This window comes from Bison bison, unplaced genomic scaffold (genome assembly GCF_000754665.1).
Source record: "Bison bison bison isolate TAMUID 2011002044 unplaced genomic scaffold, Bison_UMD1.0 scf7180017864264, whole genome shotgun sequence".
NCBI lineage: Eukaryota > Metazoa > Chordata > Mammalia > Artiodactyla > Bovidae > Bison > Bison bison.
Window position 1 is genome coordinate 1,578,295 of NW_011494836.1, and position 22,165 is coordinate 1,600,459.

The following is a 22,165-nucleotide window of genomic DNA, read 5'->3' on the forward strand; positions in this document are numbered from 1 at the left end:
TTTAAATGATCAAGATGAAATTATTTGCCCTTTCAGTATACTGTTACTGTAGTGAATGTCAGGCGTTGATGCTGTGTGTGAATATTGTAAATAAATAAATAGTTGCTCAATGGTTAGACGGTGAGTAGACCCAAGTAATAGTGAGGAGACCTCACCCTCACACGTATGTGAGGGGAGAGCTCACTTCAGAAGGGAACGGTTTCCCCCTCGTTGGAGGTAATGACCCACGTGTTACGGTGGTGCCAAGGATAGTCTTCACTAAGATGACATTTGGCTCTTCTCCATCCTCAGTTATGAAAAGGAGGTGTGTGATTTGATTTGAAAAGTAACAGTGAGGAATGTAGAAAGCTCTTTGTAAATTCTGATTTCATAGGTGTCATTCGGAAGTACAGTAGACTATTTTTTTCTTAGGCGCTATTTTGTGTGGTATGAAATTCCTCATGCAGTAGATAAGCATTTATTTACCATCTAGATTTAAGGGTTTCATCTAGAAAGCTCTTTAATAATTGAGAAGCCTTATAATCATACTCTCTTCCTTGCATTACTGTTTATGATTTAAGCAAGATGGAACCTACTTAAAAATGAGATGCTTTAACCCTGTTTTGGGAAATTAATTGGTTGTCCTCTTAGTAGGACTTCTCTGGCCACCATAGGTGGTATGGACATGATAGGCTGATAGTTGAATTAATATAACTTCAGAAACCAATTATTTCACAAAATCTTTAAAAAGCCATATGTTTAGGAACATTAAAGAAGGCACACTATAATGTGTACCCAACTCAGTTGGGCATGATACAAAAATTTTGAGTTGTCTTGAGAAGTATAAAAGGAGTTATTGTCTTAGGAAACCTCACATCAGACTTTATTTCTACCTCAACCTTTTGGTGTCTATTCCAAACCCTGCTTTGCTCATCAGGGTCCTCTTCTACGGGGGTCAGGGTCGGGGTGGGGGCGGGTAGGGGTGGCAAGCCCTGATAAGTTGGAGTTTTGTTGCACAGTGAGTTTGAAAATCTGGATTTTTCTTTAGGTTGATTTATTCTCTGAAGATGTGGTAACCTTCAGCTTTATTTTTCTAGAATTGGAATCTGTATAAATCTTATATTGTAATTATAATCTGTATACTGTTTACATTTTGATCTCTGTCAAGAAGCTCCCATGTTGACAAAATATAGGTGGTGAATAAAGTTACGCCCATTTTTGAAAGCAGGTGAATATTAAGGAACTTAAAGACAGATTAAGATGTTGAATGTTTATGTGGAATAAGAATAGATTGGAAATTCACTTTGAATATCAGTTTAGGGAAAGGAAAATATTTTGGTGGTTCTCCGTAGGTTAGATTTAGGGTGTGGGGAGGCGAATATATACTGCATGTGAATTCCTTCATAACAAAAGGTGAAGGGCAGGATTTGATTTCTTAACTGAGCTTATTTGTTTTGCTTTGTAAGCAGATGCTGTGTATGACTCGCCTTACTCCGGTGAAGACCAGTTGCTTGAACATGCCGAGGGCCAGGCTGTGGCATGTAATGGACACTGCAAGTTGCCCTTTTCATCCCGAGCTTTTTTGAGTTTCAAGTTTGACCATAATGCTATAATGAAAATCTTGGACCTTTGATAGCAGCAAATGTGGAAGTCCCCAAATCAGAGACTTGTTGCATTTGAGTGGGTGTCTCTTTGAGCCTTACCTTTCTCAGGTGTTTTAAAGAAATGCAGGGAGACGATGATGTTTCTGAAGAGATGTTCTCTGTGCAGAAGAGAGAGTGGAAAGAAACATGAATTTGCACTGTAAATGTGGTTATAACTTTTTTATACACATGTACCTTTTCAGTGTTTGGCTAATGAATTTAAGTTGCTTTTTATGAGGGCATTTTTTTCTGTGATTGTGGTTTTATCTTGTATTCTGGTCACAGAAATAGTGTTTGAGTCATCATTAAGTAGCCAGGTTAATGGGAATGCACCATCTTCCCACTACAGTGATTGTAATACTAGTTTCCTTATACTGAAAATTTTAAAAGAAACTTAAAATACACAATTATTAAATGAATACAAGACCCAAAATGTCACAGAAGTCAAGATTGCAGGTCATCTGCTCTAGTGGCATTTTGCACATTTCTCTGCTTCTAACTGCTTAGGTTCTCTTACCCTCCTTGCTAGGAGTTTTGTTGAAAGGTATTACTTAGAGTCAGAATCTGCTATATAATGTTCATGTTCAAAATGAACCCATGGCACGTCGTTAAAGGACAAAGCCCTCAGCCTGGAGAGGGGCTTGAGCTGGTAGTAGAGGGCTGTGGCTCCAGTTTCCAGTTGCACCGTGTACTCTCAGTGGGCCTGGGAGGTTGTGGGGAGACAGCGGGGGAGAGCACAGGGCCAGGACCCCGAGACTGTGCTGTCACAACTGCAGCAGCCCACCGCCAGCCCCTGGTGATCGTATGATTTTGTTCTCGTGCATCTTGATTCTGTGTTACAGCTGTGTAAATATGTATGGAATACTGACATTACTAGGTTTCACGTTGCATGTCAGTGTTGATCTCTGGAAACTGATGCTATCTATATTAGGTCCCCATTTGCAGCAGTAGCAGAGACTGACACACTTAGTAGCATATTGAAGCCTCTGGACGATGGAGTGAAAAGGGAAGGGTGTGCAGTTTACCCAAGTACTTACTGATACAGCATCTCACTAGGGGAGGAGCAGAACATGGAAGCAACATGAGTAATTCACTCGTAGGAATGTATTTTGCTCCTTTAGGATTCTTAAATCCAAATAAGGATGGCAGTGCCCGTTTAGAGAAGGAGTTTAGCTATGTAAAGCTATGGACAATCACCAGGGCTTTAAGGGGGCTTTAGTGTTTGGGCTGCTTCTGACCTCATTGAAGGGGTTTCTTTGGGGGTGGGGGGAGAGTGTTAGCATATGCGTGTGTACGCGTCTGTCATATGGGTTTTAAAAATCTATTTTACATGTGGTATCCACAAAATATATCTCTGCTTGTAAATTTTATTGTGGAAATCTTGATTCTGTATAGATAGTCTATTTAATAGGGTTTCTATTTAACCCTGTGGGACTTTGAAAAGAAGTGCTATTGTAAGGAGTTCACTTGGTATTTCTTTGCTTTAGATTTTCAATGGCTTGATTTTAAAGGAGAAAGTCTATTTATTAATAAAAGTGTCACCCCCTTGGTGCTAAGCAGGATAATTCAGTTATAGCAGTGTGTTAGAATTAGGTTATCCACTGTCCTGCATCTTTTAATGTGACAAATTGGTGAATCCTTCTGTGACCTTTTAAAAATGCATTGTAAGATTGCTTTGGAAGCTCTTCACTGTTCTTTTTAAGAGGACAGCAGCTTTGCTTGGGTCTCCTTGAGCCATATTTATAGTTGGTCCCAGCATTCCAGGTTTCTGTTCTTAATGGAGTGAAAACTTAGTTTGTCTGGCAGGTGAGTCGTTTTCACTCATTTATTGCCGTCTGGAAACCATTTAATTTTTCATGATTTTGAATGTGTTTTTTTCTGTTTAAGTGAGTGCTTTGGTCAGTCTTTCTGGTGCCTTGAGTTGAAATTTTCAGCTCTCGACACTAAAGCAGAAGAGATTAGTTACTAGAAATACGGCCTCTGACGGTGTTGAGCCTTTTCAAGAACCAACAGATTATCTCTTTTCAATTATGGTAGTTTGACTGGTTAAATATTGCTATTGGGCTGCTTCACTTAATGCACTGTGGGTGGGACAAAATAAGGGTATTGTTGGGATGGTAATTTTGGTATTAAGGCTTTTAGCTCTCTTAACAGTTTGAGATTTAAAAAATGTTAAAAGATGAGTTAAAATTTATGTGTGTGATGTGACTTAACTATGCAGAAAATGTATAAGTTGGATGTACCTATTTTATGTACATCTGCTATACTTCTTCCCTCGAACCTGTGTGTTAGATTCTCAGTGTTCAGGTTACCTTGAAAAGGGCCATGCTTAGCACAGAACTAGATTTCTTGATTGAGAAAATTTAGCATGGTTTGAAGAAATCAAGTGATAAGGGAGTGTGCTGAATATGCAATACTTTACTTCTGTGTGCTGCATTTTAAGAAGCTAGATGAGAATAGCAGTTGTGTTGGCTTCAATTACAGATTATGTCTTTGAGAGAAATAGGTCTTTTGAATCCATTTTTTCAGTATTCTTAGTTCCAAGGTTCAGTGTACTGTGAATCTTTTTATTTTTTTTAAATTTCCTAGGTGCTTTTATGTATAACTGTAATGATTTGTAAGATGTTCAATAAATTGTTTTTGTACTTAACCATTATAATCTAGAAGATAGGGGTATGGTTTTATATGCTTTCACATGTTTTTGTTCAGAACTAGCAAATGAATGGTTTTATTTCAAAGTGGTGGTCTCCTGAGACATGAGCATTTGGAGACATCTGAGAACCTACTAGAGCTTTTGTAGCGTGGGTAAAATTTGGTTGAAGATGTTTGAAAGTGAAGTTGGATTTTCATGGGTATGAAAAGGTGAGTTTCCTATGCTGTAAAGGAATGGTGGTCACTGCTCGCTGCTTTGAACTTGGAGTATTTTCCATTAAGTATCAATTAGTAAGTACAAATGAAGATGTATAGCAATATTAATTTTATGCTATGAGATTGGGTTGGTATTGTCTTTTAAATCTTTAGTGATTTGTGTGTTAATATAAAAATACTCCTCAAGTCTAAGTGAATGGCATCCTTCCACAAGGAGGATTAAATTCTTCTATAAAACTTAATACATTGTGGTAGTCTTAGAAAATTTCAGGTCTGAGTGCATGTATGCATAAAAAAAATTAACATTTCATTACCTTTTCCCTTGCTATTTTTTTTTGTTTGTTTGTTTCCAACAGTTAACTTGAACAGTAAGGAGCAAAGTCAGTTAAAAAATTAGACTTTTTGCAGAGTTATTTTTCTTACTCTGATAATATCTCTTGGCTTTTTATCTTTATTTTTGTACCAGTGGCCCTCTGAGCTGTGTGCTCAGAGATTTTTGTTTTGATTGACATCTATTGTGTCTTTGTATTCTCTGAGGCAGTACAGTATTTTCTTTGCATATTAATCATAGTTAAAAGGTCAGATTCATTAACATTTTTTGATTGAAGAAAAATTAGGTGTTACCTAGCAATATTGAATTAGGTATTTTCTAGCCTGGGGAAGGGGCTTGCATGTATTCCTGTAACATTAAAGATAAACAAGACAAACTCATTCTGTCTGAAGGTATCAATCTACTTTATGTTTTAAGTAGCTGTCTCTAGGTAAATGGGTGTTAGTAAAGTAAGTTTTGTTAAACTTTATTCTTGGTAGTCTGGTGAAGCCTTGAGTTCCTCATTTTGTACTAGACTGTAAAATCAGTTTGTACAGTTGCTAAAAATTGTAAAAATGAGATCATGATGGGCTTTCTGAGCATCTTTTTCTTCTTAGAATTGAGTTGTTTTTGAAGTTTGTGCACCTCTGTCTTGAAGAAGGCAGATCACAAATGGACAGTACAGCTCTGTCTCGTGCTTTTGAAGCAAGTTCTGGATATCAGTTTCAAAAAATATGATAGGTTTATTATTATAGGGTAAAAAGTGCCCCGAAGGAAGAAGATAGCTATAGTTACTAGGCAAGGAAAACAGAAGGCAGAGATTTTAGAAGATAAAATCAATTCTCAAGTGCTGTATGATGCATGAGGCTGGAAATGTGACCATTGCCTAGCCCAAGCAGAGTCTCATGTGTGGCCATTACCAAGCATTTTCTGGCTCGGGGTTTAATTTTTTTCTAAGTATGGTTGCCACGGGGTCCAGAAAATCTGCAGTGATTTTTCTCACTTTCATAGTCAGTGTTTGAGACTCTGGTCCTTCCCCTGCTGGCGCTGCTTTGGGACTCCAGCCGCACTGCAGTGCTGACGCACTGCTTTCTTCCAGGGACACAGCCTGGAGCACGCCCAGCCACCCTTGGCCGCGTGCCACAGTCGCTGCTCACGGTGACCCACGGGACAGAAAGTATGCTTGTCCCAGACGGGGGTCCTTCCCACCTAGGTTCCCGTGACAGTGTTTGTTACTGAAATGGTGGTCTGTAGCCAGGGAGCAGAGTACAGCTACCTCCCCTGCCTGGGAGTGGACGTGAAGGGCTGGCTTCCACCAGTTTTGTTGCTCAGACTTTATCATAAAAGTACAGAGAAGTGTAAACGAAAAACTGATGAAGTATTCAAGTTTTTATCTTGAGAAACATGTTCATAACTGACCCTTTAATCTGGGTTCCTTAGGAAATCACTGGCAAAGAAATCACACTTGTCTTGGGTCTCCTGTGGTTAGCAGTGGGGGTGGCTGAGTTAGGGTGGCAGCTTGGCGGCACAGTCTGAGAGGAATCGGCCTTAACAGGGTGCTCATGTTGGCTTTGTAGTCGCTGGGCAGGTGTCTTCTGGGGAGAGGGATGGGATGCAGAGGGCAGGTGCCTGTGTGTTTTGTTTCATGTGGACCCTTGTGTTAGCCTCTGATCCATTCGTCCAGTGGAAGAAGGCGGCTCTGAACATTCACTGGCTGCTTGTTTGGTGTTTGGGTGTTCTTGCGGTGATTGGCCTCTATCTGGTGAGTGTTCTTTGAAGACCTGTTGTTCCTGAGTCCTTAAAGAGGCCATTGAGTCTGTCCCTTTGTGTCAGTTTTTTTTCTTTCTGTAACAATTTTTTTTTTCTTTGTGATGCATCTCTATCATCAGTCTGCCACTGTGGGAATTTATAGGTAATAATTGTATCTTAACTTTGACCCTTGGGCCATGAGCAGTTAGGAGGGGCTGTGGACACCTTGGCTTGTTTATTTTAGTTTCATAGCTGTTAAATTGGTTTGGGAACAAAGGAAACTTCTGTGTAGTTCTAGGGCAAACTGAGCAAGCAGTGTTCTGGTCTTTGGTCTTAGTTAACATTCTTAAGTTGTGGGCTTTTTGAGGTAAGATGTAACCTTTTCATGTAATGTGCTTATAATTCATTGAATCTGACGTTCTAAAACAATCTATAGCTATGGTGTGGAACATGTGGGGCACAAATCTTCATGGTTAGTCATTTCTCACACTTGACGGGATTAGCTAGATCTTTGTAAGATGATTGCTTAATATGTTTTTTGTGATATTTAGGAATAGACTGGATGATAGGAAATGAAAGCACAATCCGTTGTTACTGAAATTGAGAAAGGTAGTAACTACTCCTCAGCAGTTTGGTTAGTTCGATGCTTTTGATACCTTTGCAGCAGATGATTAGCAGTGGACTTGTACTCTTCACGTCTTACACATACGATATGCACTGATACAAAAGCACAAAAACATATCTGCAGAGTTTCTTTGTGCATTTTGCTACTGTCCTAGGGCACTGCTGTCTCTACTGGTCATTTTAGGTTTGTGTTTGGATCTTACCTTTTAATTTCAAATGCAAGAGCCCAAAGAACTGATTCTTTCACTTTTTTGTTCATTTTATTTCAAATTTAGGACGGGAGACAGCTAACCTTGACTCTCGTTTTATAGACATTGTTGTTCAGTCACTCAGTCGTGTCTGACTCTTTGTGACCCCATGGACTACAGCACACCAGGCTTCCTTGTCCTTCACCATCTCCCAGAGTTTGCTGTTGTTGTCTGAGTCAGTGATATTTTTTCTTCAGTAAGAGGGAAGGAGAATGAACTATTTTGCATATACATATATTTGTGTGTATATATACACACAATATAGATATTTTTTCTAATTGTTTTTAAAGTTTGCTTATTAGCTTATACTTAAAAATTCATGTTTGCTGAGTATTGATTCGCACAACTCGTTTTTTTTAATTATACCTGTTGATGTCGTTGAAAATTTAAGAGTCTTCTTTCAGAATAAAATGATGAATCAAATGAAATTATGGTTCATGTATTAACTAACTAAGTGACCATCAAAATTAGTTTGGTAAGAGTCTTCTTTCAGAATAAAATGATGAATCAAATGAAATTATGGTTCATGTATTAACTAACTAAGTGACCATCAAAATTAGTTTGGTAAGAGTCTTCTTTCAGAATAAAATGATGAATCAAATGAAATTATGGTTCATGTATTAACTAACTAAGTGACCATCAAAATTAGTTTGGTAAGAGTCTTCTTTCAGAATAAAATGATGAATCAAATGAAATTATGGTTCATGTATTAACTAACTAAGTGACCATCAAAATTAGTTTGGTAAGAGTCTTCTTTCAGAATAAAATGATGAATCAAATGAAATTATGGTTCATGTATTAACTAACTAAGTGACCATCAAAATTAGTTTGGATGGGAAAGGGAATAAGAATTGATTTCTTCATGTTCCCCATCTAGTTCCAAAACAAGATTTGAAGTGTCTTTGGTGCTGTGGAGACTAGGTAATGTTCATGGAAGATATGGAGTCTTCAAATAGTTCCCTTGGGAGTCGGTTTTAGCAGACTAAGTTATGTTAATCAAATTGGAAGCTACAAAATTTGGTAGAAAAAATTGATGCAACACTTAGTTTTTACCTTAAAACTGTTTTTATTACTTTAGCTTCTAGAGCATTTTACTGTTTAGACAGGCTATGTAGGTAAACCATTGGAGTAATTCTATTAATAGTAAAGAAGTTCTTGGTGCTTGGTTTGATTAATTGTCAAACATTTAGGAAAAGCAGAAAAGGAACCCCAAAACACTGTTGTACACCATGTAGTCTTACTTTCTGACTGAATAGTAGTTTTCCTCTTTTCCCCTCAGTTTCAGTGAAAGGATAAGGACTGATTTTCATTTACCTTGAGTATATCTATCATAAGTAAAGGATTTTCAATGACTCATGTTTATGAATCAGAAGTTTAAATGTTTGCAGGATTACTGCACTTTAATAATCGACTAAAAATGCCAGCTGTACTCTCCACTGAGAAAATGAACTAAGTCCTCTGTCTTTACACTCGTGCTCTTTTGAAAGCTTTTGATGTAAATAACACCAGTTGAGAAGTGAGAAACCTTTTATCTTAAAAAATGCAGTTTGAATGATGGAAGGTTTCCTTTGTATTTTAAAACATTTTTACAGTTGATTGTTCAAATATTGACTTTCTGTAAAAACATTATGTTAAATTTAGAGCCTTTGTAGTGCAATATCAATAAATTTTGCCTGCTTGGGCAGTTTTAATTACTACCTTAACCTGGTTTCTGCTGCTGATACTTGTAGGTTGCAAGTTGCTGATATTTTGGCTGCATCTCTTTGGACCAATAAAAATGACAAATGTGAGATGTTTATATGATAGGAAGAAATATTAAAAGGTAGAATGTCTCTGCAAAAAATGAAAGTAACTGGTATGTATTCTCCATCTCAATTTATGGTTTGGTTGTTCACTTTCAAAGCAAGGTTATATTGTGAGCTAAATACATAAAATCCAACATTTCTTAAATTTGTATTAGAGTCAGGTTTTCTGAATGTAATGCTTTCCAGTCCTTGGATCTCAGAGGTCAAAGAAATACCATTCTTCTCTGCTAAAGACCTCAGATATATGATAGCAGTTTTTAAAAAAAATTTTTAAGAAAGGACTTCCTGTTGTGCAGCGGGGGTAGATTCTATCCCTGGTCAGGGACGTTCTGCATGCTGCAGCCAAAGGAAATAAAAGAGGAAGGTTATCAAGGTGTGTCTACTCTTACTGTCAAAGGTACTTTGCTTTGATGATGAGAACTGACATCTGACAACCACCACGCAGAGCTGCTCACCATCCTTCTTTATAGTCATGGATGACCTTCCAGCTCACAGTTACATTTCCTCTTTCAGTCATTTTTTTAAAAAGGAAAAAAGATCTAGATCCTTCGATAGATAACTAACTCCCTATTCAATCCAAATTTGGAAAGGTGGCCCATAGAAATCAGTGACAGATGGTGATGATTTCTTTGGCTCTTGGCCGTCTTGACCAATACAGTCTGTCTAGTTCCCCACTTTGATGAGGACTCTCGATGTAACTACCGAACCTGTGATGTTTGACATTAAATGTTAGTATTGCAGAAGGAGAGTCATACCCTTCAATGAATACAGGTAAAAGCACATTATGGAATTAGAAATATTTATTCAGAATATAAGAATGTTTGTAAAATATTATAAATGTCTCTGTATAAATAAATGGAGTTTTTATTTAAAAAACAATTTTATATCAAATAACACAAAGCTATTTTACAGCAGCTAAAACTAAAGGCATCTGGAAACATTTAAAGCATACAAGTGAAGAATCTAAAAAATTACAAGGTATGGTACAGTGTTAAGTGTCAACCTTAAAATGAGATTGTAATACAGTAGAACAATACTGACAAATGCAGACTTAGTCACATGTGCTTCAGTAACTGACAGTACATTCAAGCGGCTTAAAAGCACATTTTCAATTAATAGGAAACTAAAATCACATGCAAAGGAAGTCAGTCTCGACAATGTCTAAAAACTGATTAGAAGTAGAAAAGTGAACATGTCTCATCCTCTTTGCATCGGGTTCAAACAGAAACAGGTAATACTGGGGCTCCCCTTCACCTGGCTGTCCATGGGCCCTGTGAGTGAGTACCCCACAGAACGTTTTCCACATGGATTAGGTTTGCAGAACGCTGCAGAAGTGAGCAGTAGAATGAATAAGCAGGTCATGAATATGAGGGGATTTTTATCTCTAGCTTGCTCTGTACTGCTGAGCTGATGTTTCTGATGATTAGTGGATGAGTGATTTTTGTACCAACCTTGACGGGAAAAAAACCAGTGCTACTGGGCCAATGGTGTGATTATCCAGTAGCAGTTGCTGTTACTGGGATGGAAGGATTTCTTGGTCACATGCAAAATCTCCCTCAGATGCAGGGTGAGAGTTTATGCAGTGTAACCCTTCACCAAAAATAGTTGTCTGTATGCAAATGTATCTTTCTGTACACAAGAATTAGGAAAACAAGAATGTGTGAACAGCTGCTATTCAACTTGTATCCTTTTCCAGTTCCTTAATATTTTAACAGCCACTGAGTGCTTACATTAATTGATAATTTTGGTGCCAGTTCTGGAAAATTACCATATGGCAGCCTAAGTGAATACAAACTTCAGAAAGTTAACTTCAGGTATGAGAAACAGGAACTTAGAATGTGACAGGTTCAGTGCTAACTACAGTCTGGCCTGTGTGAACATGAGATCTGAGTTAACTAGAATAGGATTTGGGTAGACTTAAGTGAGAAGACAGAATTTGTGTTTTGAAACAAGTGATACCTCTACAGAGTGGTGCCCAATAAGCCTCGATGAAAGGTTATAATAGTATCTTTGCTGTCAAATAGGCCTTTCCGTTGGAGAAATAGAAAAATAATTGTTAAGTGATTTTTTTTTCATAATTTTTTATGGTGTTACCAAGCGGCCCCTTGGTGCAGAAAAAATAATGTTTCTCATGCTTCTTTCCCTCCCACAGAATCTTTGGCAACTCTATGGGATGCATCCTAATTAAATTCAGTTCGGAAATTGCAGTCATCAGAATTCTTTCCCCTTTTGACCTCTAAAAACTGTCTAATTAAAAGCTGTTTGCTGTACTTAGAAATAGGTGCAGCTGTAAACTTGGGAAACATGATCTTTTTACTTCATACTTTCATGGATGAGACACATTTCCAGCTATGCATTTGCAAGTAATTTATGGAAAAAGCTTATGACTTTAAATTAGAAGTCAGTAATACAAGTGGGTAACTTCTATAGTCTTTACTTCACTCAAAACACAAGCATGGCACTCCCAACTCATGAGAGCTTTAAGATATTTAATAGAATTTAAAAATAATTGCAGGATAATTTCTGTGGGCCATAGGAAACAATTCATGCCATGGGTAACTATGAGGCTTTTTTTCACTTAAAATAGTAATCTGTATGCAGGTGGGAACTAGGCCACTTACCGGTGATTTCAAGATTTTCTTGAAACAGTAGACTCTTTGCTGTCTTCATCCTAAAAAGAAAGTCTCCTCGGCTCTAATGCACACTGCCTCCCAGAGTAGGAGAGCGTCCAGTCTCCGGGGTCCCTGTAAAGCTTGGCTGCAGAGGCTCAGAGGAAGACTTCCTAAGTTACACATCGCCTCACAAGAGAATTAACCAACTGTGTTTTAACTGGCACTTAGTTTTTTTTTTTTTTTTTTTTTTTATTGTGGCCTGCCAGCAGATGGGAGTGAATATACAACAGTTACCTCCACGGGCAATGATAAAATGTCTGTGAGGTAGGGCGAGCGTGAGAAATCCCAACCTTAAGATACAATCATAAGTAACTTTTGGTTTCATCACAAAAGGGGGTCTTCCTGCCTGCCAGCCCATGGCAGTTTAGGTAGCTGGTGCACGAGGGGTCTGGCAGAACATCAGCTGCATCTGATGGGCGCACGTGTTGATGGCACTACTGCTCCAGGCAGAAGTCTCTCTTACTTGAGATTCTGCCTCAGTGTGGTAGTGGGAAACTACTCCAGCGGGACTGGGAAATGGGTTTTTTCTTCTCATGCCCATTTCTCTTAGGAGCCAGAGATCGAACTCTGGATTCAAACAATTAAAAATGAATGGCTCATTCAAGTTAGATAATGAGGATCATTGTTTACGTCTGATGGAGATGTTAATATAAATGTGCTCCTATTTAGAAAGAAGAATTCAGGTTGTAAAAGAAACTGATCCAGGCACCTGCAATCATTTATCTCATCTATGCAATTTTAGTAAGCCTTGCAATTAGCATAATAACCAAGTGCCTGTCAGTTCACCTTCAGCAAGAATCTTGGGGAGTATGTGAAGAATACAAGGAAAGGTAATCAACTATTTAATAGTTTTTATTCTACACATTTATAAAGTAACAGTTTTGCCAGGGAAAGTGTTCACCCAACCAGTATTATGTGGAAATATAAACTCAAAATGAGCTAAGTAGGGGCAGTAATGCTGGGGCTCTTAACGTAGGAACTGAGGCTTCCCAGGTCTGGGATGGGTTCCAGGACTCTCCCTTTGAGCGAGAATGGTAGACAGAGGTTCTGCGCGGGCACCTTTTGCAGTGGTGGTCTCAGAGCCTCCCATCTCTGACGCCCGTTCCCCACCCTGCACAGCCCAGTTTGCTTCGGGAACATGTGTCCCCTGGGCAAGTTGGAAAAATGGGGAAAACCATGATTTCATCTGCTACACTTTTTTCTAAAAACACACTTTTGGGTCATTACATTTTCCTTGTAATGAAACCATCCAAAGAGTAAAAACTGACTTATTGTTACAAGAACAAAGTTTACGTTATCTATAACAGAACCAGAAGCTGGTGGGGGCCTTCGCCATGACCACAGCACCCGAGAGCTGGGCCTGAGGCCAGCTGATGATGACTGTTTGAAGATGGGGTGGCCTCGCTGCTGGCCTGAGACAGGACGGCCCTTCCTTGGGGGATGGACGTGCTCTGCCTTTGCAGACGGTGGCTGGGGTGTCCTTCCCTGTCAGACTGAAGGCTGCGGAATCTGTGTCCTGCCTCTCAGAACAGCTCAGTGACACCGAGACGTGAATGCAGTGATCTGGTCGTAAGCAGATCTTTGAACTGTAGCGTTGGGCGTTTTTCTTCTAAGTGACTTTGAGTGGGTCTTCAGGAAAAATGGCAAGTGGTCCTTTAAAATGTTACGTCAGCCTAGGGCGGTGAGAACTGAAAAACTGCAACAGGGAACATTACAGTAGAAAAGGGATGAAGAGCTGATTTTCAAATGGAAGACCTTCCTGAAAGAATTCAGGTACTTTGGTCCTGCCCAGTCCTGTCACCATTTTGCTGTAACTGACATCTGTGGAATCACCATCTGCCACCCATTGCCATGTTTCTGGGGGCTAAGAGGAGGCCTCCTCAGCCTTCCCTTGTCCTCTGCCCTCTGGAACAGCAGGGGCGCACTCCTGAACTGGTGCCACAGAAGCAGTCTCTTAAATAGGTGGATCAGCTGCAGAGCATTTCCCTCGAGAGAGAGGCGGGGAGCTTTGATTCGTGGAGAACAGCAGTTCTGCGGTGCCCGAGTCAGGAAGCACTAATGCGCCTCTGCTCCTGACAGTTTAGGTCCCCGACACGGATCAACAGGACTCAGCTGTTAGTAAGGCAGCACTGGGACAGGGAGATTCCTGTCTAAAGAGCGTTCCCTGCCCGTCCCTGCCACTACTGTGAGGTCGGACCCCACTGCTCTACCTGTAGCCTCAAACCTGGGACTGGAAGGAACACCTACGTGCCGTCCGCCTGTGATCAACCTCCCGGGACACCTCTGAGTGATAGCCGCCTCCTAAAGAGTTGATACCTGGGACTTGAAAACCAAAGCCTGGTTGCAGGAAAGGAAGCAGCAGCTCTTCTTGATGCGGAGCACTGCCTCCCCTCTGCCCCCACCACCCCCACCAGTTTTCCCTAGAAGGAGAAAGGAGAAATGTGGAATGCCTGAGGTAAGGCTGCAAAGACTGGAAAATCAAACATGATGCCTGGAGTATACCACAGATACAGAAAATATGGGCGAGGGATAGAGCCAGTGCTGAAAGCGGCAGGAAGCCCTGCAGAGCCGGTGTGCGGGGCAGGAGTCCCCATGCTGCCCACAGCCCAGGAGGGCAGGGGGGACCCTCGGGGGACAGTCTACACCGCCTCACCGGGGCCACCTGCCCTGAGCCTGAGTCCAGGGCGCCTCCCTGCCAAGAGTGCCAGCCCACCTGCCAACCTTCCCTCTCCTTCTCCCGACAGGTCTTGTCCTCTGAGGCCCCCTCCTCAGTGACTGCTAGACCCTAGCTCCATGGATAGAACCGTGGAGCTCAGGTGCTGACTACAGTGACGTTTCGTTGGTGTGAGGTCTGGAATTCTCCTCCTCCAGCAAAGCTATTCTTTGCTTGAGCATCCTCACTTGGGTCTCGTGTCTCTCCACCATGGCCATCATCTGAGACTCCAACTTCTTGAGTTTGTTTTGATGCTTCTTCTTTGCTTTCTCATAGGCAGCCACCAGGTTGCTATGTGGGCACAGAGGGAAATGAGAATGAAGGCTTATCTCAAGTAGCACTGAGACACTCACACACACTGTGCTGTCCACTGGCTGACCGGGTCTGGTGAGTACCACTCTGAAAGAACAGGCCACTGGGCCTCCGAAATAAGAATTTGAAGTCAGGTGGTTAGTATTTCAACACTTGGGCTCTCCTGGTGGCTCAGTGGCAAAGAATCCACCTGCCAATGCAGGAGACACAAGTTCAATCCCTGGGTTGGGAAGATCTCCTGGAGAAGGAAATGGCTACCCAGCCCAGCTTTCTTGCCTTGGAAATCCCATGGACAGAGGAGCCTGGTGGGCTGCAGTCCATGAGGTCAAAAAAGTCCGACACAACTTAGCAACTAAGCAAGAAGGGTCACGGCACTCATGGTCACTCATGTCTTGACTTAACCACAGTTAATTTAGCCTGACTGCTAGAGGCTTGTCACTAACATTAAGAGGGGTTTAAAACCAACAATCCAAACTAACCACATCCAAAATAGATAAGCAGAAATGGTAGCTGAATTGTAAAAATCTGTCATGGAAATACAAGTAGTAGGTCTGTTGCTGTTCCAATCTTAAGTCACCTCCATAGCTCGCGGACAGACAGGCCCCAGCAGCTGTCCTTGATGCTGGACTCGGTGCTCACAGGCCATGAACTAACACTGCCAGCCAAACCCAGGTCTCTGGGGGATGAGGGCAGGGGCTAAGCCCAGAGCTAGGTAAGTCTCCGTACCCTGTTTTGTGCTTAGTCATGTCTGACTCTCTGTCACCCCAGGGACCCACCAGGCTCCTCTGCCCTTGGGGGTTCTCCAGGCAAGAACACTGGAATGGGTAGCTGTTCCCTTCTTCAGCGGATCTTCTCGACCCCAGGAATTGAACCTGGATCTCCTGCATTGCAGGCGGAGTCTTTACCAGCTGAGCTATCCGAGAGGCCCCCCACCCCCCACCCTCTCTGGTCCAAAACAGCACTCCACCTCCCTTCTGTATACTGTCAGATTCTCAAAGCCCAGGACTCCCAAAGCCTTCTGAAGGGAAATGTGAGGTCCTTTATTTCTATGGGAAGCTGGGTTTTCTTACTGCCTGTGGAAGCAGATGGGAGAATCCAGCTGTCTTCTATTAAAGCAGACATTAAAAACATGTGCAAAATTGTGAAAACAGTGCCCCTCTTCTAATTACTTTCTGGAAAACTGTGATTTTTAAAATAAATGTCATTTGTGTTACATTTAGTGAGTTGGGTTTGTTTTTTTAATTTGGTAAATGAATAAAATCTTTAAAAATCTCATTTGAGAAACTAATAGACAAATTTTATTGATAAGTTAATTTGAAAGAACAAAACTTTGAGGTCCTCTTTTTTTTTTTTTTTTTTAGTGTAAAGGTATCATGAGCCTGAAAGGTTTGAGGCTCCCATCTTAGAGCATTGCTTCCTGAAGTACCCCACCTGATTCTTGAATGCTGCTCAAATAAAACGTTCTGTAGCCAGTTTTGTTTGGAAAATGCTGGCTTAAACCTAGGCTGATTTTTGTTTTTAATTGTTTGACTTCTCAGAACCTCTCCTATATGAAGGGCTAAGAGGGGACCACAGTTGGCTGCATCTGCCATCCTTAAAAAGCATTCCTCAGGTTTCTGTGGAACACCGGGAGGTGAAGCCCTAGGGAGGACTGTGCTCTAAGGAGGTGGTGGCGGTGGACACACCATTGTCCACAGTCAATTCCCAGCAATTATGGTGCGTAAGTCCAAGAACCGCTTGGATTATAGCAGTGAGGTTGTACCTGTTGGCTCGCTTTAGGTCATTGACAAACTCTGCCGATTGCTGGTGTCGGATTTCACTGCTCTTTGTGAGTCTTTCCAGGGCACTCACCAACTCTTGAACTCTGGCCTTTAACTTCTTCTCTCTGTATCAAGGAGAGACGAAGCACGCCATTTAGCAACGGAGATGATGGATCGGGCTGCTGCCCTGATGGGGGCAGAGTGGAATATGACTTAGCCGGCCCAGTCCAAAGGCTGGAGTCCTGAGCAAAGGGGAGAGGGCACAGGAGCCCAGCACCTCACTGCTGTGTTCCTGAAGGCCCTTCAGAAAGGTTCCTGAAGGCTGCGGTCGGCTCTTTTTAATGACAGAGACCTTCAGAGATGTGTGTGTTGTAAGGGAACAATACAGGAAGTTGTTTCTTATCTTACACGTGGGGAGACAAGCTCCTGCAGAAGTTCCTCTGGGCAGACCTGAGCCAGCGGGCCAGCAGAGTGCAGCCTGCCCGCAGAACCCGGGCCTGCGCTCAGGCCCTTTTCCAAGCTGCTCAGCATCTCCCGAACCACTGGGGGCTCGAGAGTACACAGCTGGTCTGGGCACTACCTGGGCCAGGTCCCCAGTCAGTGAAACCAACACGAGCCTACCTTGCAGAATAGAAAAAGGTGGTTCTCTGTGAAAGTCCTTGATCTCATTTTCCACATTTAAAAAGGATGGAAATTAAATATGCACTTTGATTCGACTCCCCCTACTCCTCGGCTTCAAGTCTGGTGGGTCTTTATTACTACAGTGACCTGAGGTAACTGACTTGGGAGGTTTGGGGTGTCCCATTGGCTTATTGCCTTCCTCTCCCTCCTACGAGAGGAGGACATGGGCAGGGCGATGGGACTGACCACCGTCCTCCCCCTGAGGCCCCCGTCTCTGGCACAGTGTCACTCTGTGTGCAGCATGCTTGGCACAGATCAGCACAGCCTGCATGATGGTTCAGCAAGCTCCCCACTGGCACGTAGGCTCCAGGGTGGCAAGGACCTTATTTGCCTTGTTCCGCAGTGTAACCCCAGTGCCATGCCTGAGAGAGTTTCACAGAGGCAAAAGTGAAAACAAATCACTGAAGGTATCTGGTACCTTGGAGCATATCAGGTAACCAGGATTTACGGAAGACATTCCTCTAAGAAAAACTCACGGTGTATGAGGAATGCAGGTGAGCACAATGAGTCTGGAAGGCAGTTTGGCAGCATCTAGCAAAATAAAACATGAACACATCCCTTGACTAAGTAACTTCCAGGGATCTTAGAGAAGCATGAGATTACAGTTGGATTCACTTCAGCACTAATTAGAATAGATATGAGTGGGAAACAACCAGGGAGCTGGTTAAGTTATGATCTGCTTTCGGTTCTGTTGAAATGCTCTGCACTGTTAATCAAAAATGCAGGCTGCCGTGCCCTGGAATGGAAAGGTATCTGAACACTGTCAAGCGAAAGTTGGATGCGACAAGTTTGCAAAAACGTGAATATCTGATACACTGATGGCGGACCAAAAGGCTAAATGCTCAACAGTGCTGAACTCGTGCAAAGAGGGCATGGGACGCTTTCATCTTCTTCTCAAGTTGTTTGAAATGTTCCTAATTCTGGATGAGGATGGGTGTGTGGGGGTCACCTCGAGGGGATGGGCTGTGAGGAGCTCTGGGGTTCAGCCATGGTTCACCCCTCTTGGCTTTTCAAATATCTGATCTTTTACATGTCTGCCCCCAGCTACTGTAAGTGCAATTCCAACTTCCCCAATTCATTAATGAAGAAAGGTGTTGCAACACAAAAATCCAGGCCTACTTTTATGAGGATAGTGGGAGAAAGATATTTGAAAAAGTGAGCATCATACCCAGTAACTTCCTCCCACCGGCCCTAAAGAGAGCAGGAGCCTCCTGCAGAGCCTTCTGGTTAGTGCCTCCTGTTTGTTGAGGCTTCTGGGTCCTGGCAGCTACCAGGAATTCCTCAGATCTGGCTGCAGTTCCCACTGGGGTCCTAGAGTGGCACCGTCTCCCACCAGGATGAGATGCATCTGGGGAGCGCGGCTCCTGCCTCGCTGCCCAAACCACCGCCTCAAGCCTTGCAGGGCCCTCTGTCAGCCTGGGGAAAGTTAGGAGAGCATGGACGATCTGTCCCCTCAGCCCTCTGACTATAAAGAGAGAAGAATTATTTGTTCTACATTTTGTTACTGTTTTGATTCTTCTTTTATTCTAAAGTTGATTGATAGTGCAAAAGGAAAGAAGAAAATCATGAAGAGAATTTAACATCTAACCGTGAACTCAAATTGATAACATAAAACTGCCCGGAGCAGTACCACTCCCCACCACTGGTCATGCTCACACCTGCCCAGCTCTGGAGGAAGAGTGAGGATCTCCCAGCCTCCGCACAGCAAAGGGCTTCCTGCCCTCGGGCCTGCGGCCAGTGCCAATGAGGACGGGACCCAGGGAAGCAAGAGAAGCCTTCACAGACCCTCCCCAATCCTGGGGACTGGGGGAGATGGTCAAGGCTGAGGGTAGGAAGCCACATCTGGAAGCTGAGACCCCTCAGGCCTCAGGAAGGCAGACAGGAGTGAACTGCTGTTCAGACTCTAGAACCGCGATGCTGATTTATTTAAAGCCACAAAGACAGGCTGAAACTCAAACCTAAAACACGAGATACTTCCTACTTGTTTTTGTTTGAATCAGGCAGCTGCCTCCAGTAAGAGCCGTGCTTCCAGGTTTGCTCGTCTGGATTGAAACACAGCCCTGTGAGGGAACAATTACAGAGCCACCTCACGCCCGCCTCCAAGGGTCAGGAGCCCTTTGAGTCCTTGAGACACAGCCAGTCTGAACTGAGATGTGCTGTAAATGTGCAGTACCCACTGGGGCTTTCCTGGTGGCTAAGTGGGAAAGAATCTACCTGCCAGTGCAGAGGACACAGGTTCAATCCCTGATAAGCCTCGGAGCAAATAGGCCCATGTGCCACAGCTCCTGAGCGTGTGCACTAGAGCCCAGGAGCCTCAGCTACGAAGCTCCGCTCCTGAAGCCCACACGCCCTGGACCTGTGCTCCACAGTAAGAAGCCTGCACAATGAGCAGGCCGCACACAGAGTAGCCCCTGCTTTCAACAACGAGAGAAAGCCCACACGAAGACCCAGTGCAGCCAAGAATAGGCTCAACATAAAAAAGAATGTAAAATTACTGAATATACATTAAAATGATATTATTGATATTTTAGAATGTCCCTGGTTTTAATAGTTCTCAGCTACTAGAAAACACACATTACACATGTGATGTGGACAGGATTGCTCTAAAGCATGTGTCTGTAGTAACAGTGCCAGGGGTATCCCTGGATTCTGGTCAGTAGGTTTGGGTTGAGACCCAGGAATTACAGTTTTAAGAAGTGCTCCATGTGATCAAAACAGCATGGTATTGGCATAAAAATAGACATGTGGTCAGTGGAATAGAATAGAGAGCCCAGAAATAAACCCATGCATATATGGTCAGTTTATGACAAAGGAACCAAAAATGGAATCCAGCAGGGAAAGGACAGTTTCTTAGATAAATGGTCACAGGAGAACTGGATGCAAGAGAATGAAACTGGATCACTTGTCTTACACCGTACAAAACAAAGTAACTCAAGGGTTAGATTAATGCGTAAGGCCGGAAGCCATCAGACTCCTAGAAGAAAACATAAGCACCTTGATACCAATCCCAGTGATGGTTTTTTGAATATGATAGCAAAAGCAAAGGCAACAATAGCAAATAGCAAATATAGAGAAATGGGGCTATATTAGATTCTTCTGTACATCAAAGGAGACCAACAAAATGCAAAGAAATCTACTGAATGGGAGAAAATGGTTACAAATCATGTCTCTAATAAAGGGTTAGTTAGTACCCATAATACACAAAGAATCCATACAACTCAATAGCAAAAAAAACCCCAACAAAAACCCAGATTAAAAAGTGAGCAGAAGCTGGGGTTTGAATGGAAGAGAAAAAAAAATAAGCATAAGGTTATTTCTCAAATGTCCATTTTCTCAAAGACATATAGATGGCTAACAGGCAATGTGAAAAAGATGCTCAACATCACTGATCATCACTGACCACAATGAGATGCCATCACACCAGTCAGAATGGTTACTATTAAAAAAATAGAAGGACAAGAAATGACAAGTTTTGGTAAGGATACAGAGAAAAGGGAAACCCTGTGTACTGTTGGCGGGAATGTAAACTGGTGCAGCCCCTGAGAAACAGAGAATGAAAGTTTCCCCCCAAATTAAAAATAAAACTAACTGGTCCAGCAACTCCACCTCTGGGTATGTACCCGAGAGATCACCATCTTGGAAAGATACCTGCACCCTCACGTCACTGCAGCATTATTTACAACAGCCAAGATACGAGCACAACCTAACTGCTCATCAGTGGATAAATGGATAAGGATGTGGTACATATAGAAAATGCAATATTACTCAGCCACAAAAAAGTGAAATTTTGCCATCTGCAACAACATGGATGGACCTTGAGGGTATTATGCTATGTAGAAATAAGACAGAGAAAGACTGATACTGTATCATCTCACGTGTATGTGGAATCTAAAAAACCAAAAAAAAAAACAAACCCCAAACCAAAAAAGCTCACAGAGAACAGACTGGTTGCCAGAAGTGAGAGCTGGAGGTGGGCAAAGTGGGTGCAGGGGATTAAAGGGTATACACTGCCAGTGGTAAAATAAGTCCTGAGGGTGTAGTGTATAATACAGTGATTATACTTATTACTGTATTTCATACTTGAAAGTGGCTAAGAGAGATCTTAAAAGAAATTTTTTGGTAACTATGGTGACAGATGTTAACCAGACTTATTATGGTGATCATTTTACAATATATGCAAATACTGAATCATCACACTGTACACCAGAAACTAATATAATGTTGCAAGTCCATTATACCTCAGTAACAAAAGAATGCCTCAGGCGATTTCTTCTTGTGCAAATTTTGAAAACTGGTAAGGCAGCAGGGCTCTACCTGGGTCTGCAGATGAATTTAATGTTGTCTTGAACTCTGAATTTTTATGCAGAATTACATGCACAGCTGTACTGACGACTATACAGTTTTACTCAGATTTTCCAAGGATGACTTCAAAAATGCTACAAGCCGTACACTTCAACCATTCATGCCCTGTTCCTTGTAGTTTCTAATTCACATCTGCTTGGCTTTCAGTTAAGAAAGAATTTATATGGTTTGTCTAGGTTAATAAGGCTAAAAGGAGCACTTTCATAGGCTCCACGCAGATGAGAAAGTACAACATAAACACTACATGTTCCTTTTGCCCCTTGAGTGGCAGTGCGTTCACACAGAGTTTCCCGGGATGCCCAGAACTGTGCCATCCTTGCCTTGTTCTCTGGCCCCTAGTATAAGCCCTCACAATTATGAACCTTTATTGCTGGCTCCCGCTGCTGCTGCTGCTGCTGCTGCTGCTGCTGCTGCGTCACTTCAGTCGTGTCTGACTCTG

General features: G+C 42.2%; 2 protein-coding genes across 6 annotated transcripts in view; one reads left to right on the forward strand and one right to left on the reverse strand.

Annotated features, from left to right (window-relative positions):
• The window catches only part of DCP2 (decapping mRNA 2), a 55,197-nt gene extending 46,073 nt beyond the window's left edge, over nt 1-9,124 (forward strand). The window contains exons 11-12 of one of the 2 annotated variants that reach the window (XR_825983.1): nt 1,449-7,854; nt 7,944-9,124. Coding sequence is in view for 1 of the 2 variants with exons in the window: in XM_010848369.1 (XP_010846671.1) it covers nt 1,449-1,612 (164 nt within the window). In the remaining variant the exon portion in view is untranslated. Of the gene's footprint in view, nt 1-1,448 lie in introns of both variants that reach the window. The other variant, XM_010848369.1, reaches the window with a different exon arrangement.
• An 887-nt stretch (nt 9,125-10,011) lies between these two features.
• MCC (mutated in colorectal cancers) overlaps nt 10,012-22,165 on the reverse strand; it is a 318,792-nt gene continuing 306,638 nt past the window's right edge. For 3 of the 4 annotated variants that reach the window (XM_010848367.1, XM_010848366.1, XM_010848368.1), the window contains exons 16-17: nt 16,686-16,808; nt 10,012-14,902 (exon numbers count right to left, since the gene is read on the reverse strand). In XM_010848367.1, the coding sequence (XP_010846669.1) occupies nt 14,722-14,902; nt 16,686-16,808 (304 nt within the window). In that variant the 3' untranslated portion in view covers nt 10,012-14,721. The remainder of the gene's footprint in view (nt 14,903-16,685; nt 16,809-22,165) is intronic. The other variant, XM_010848365.1, reaches the window with a different exon arrangement.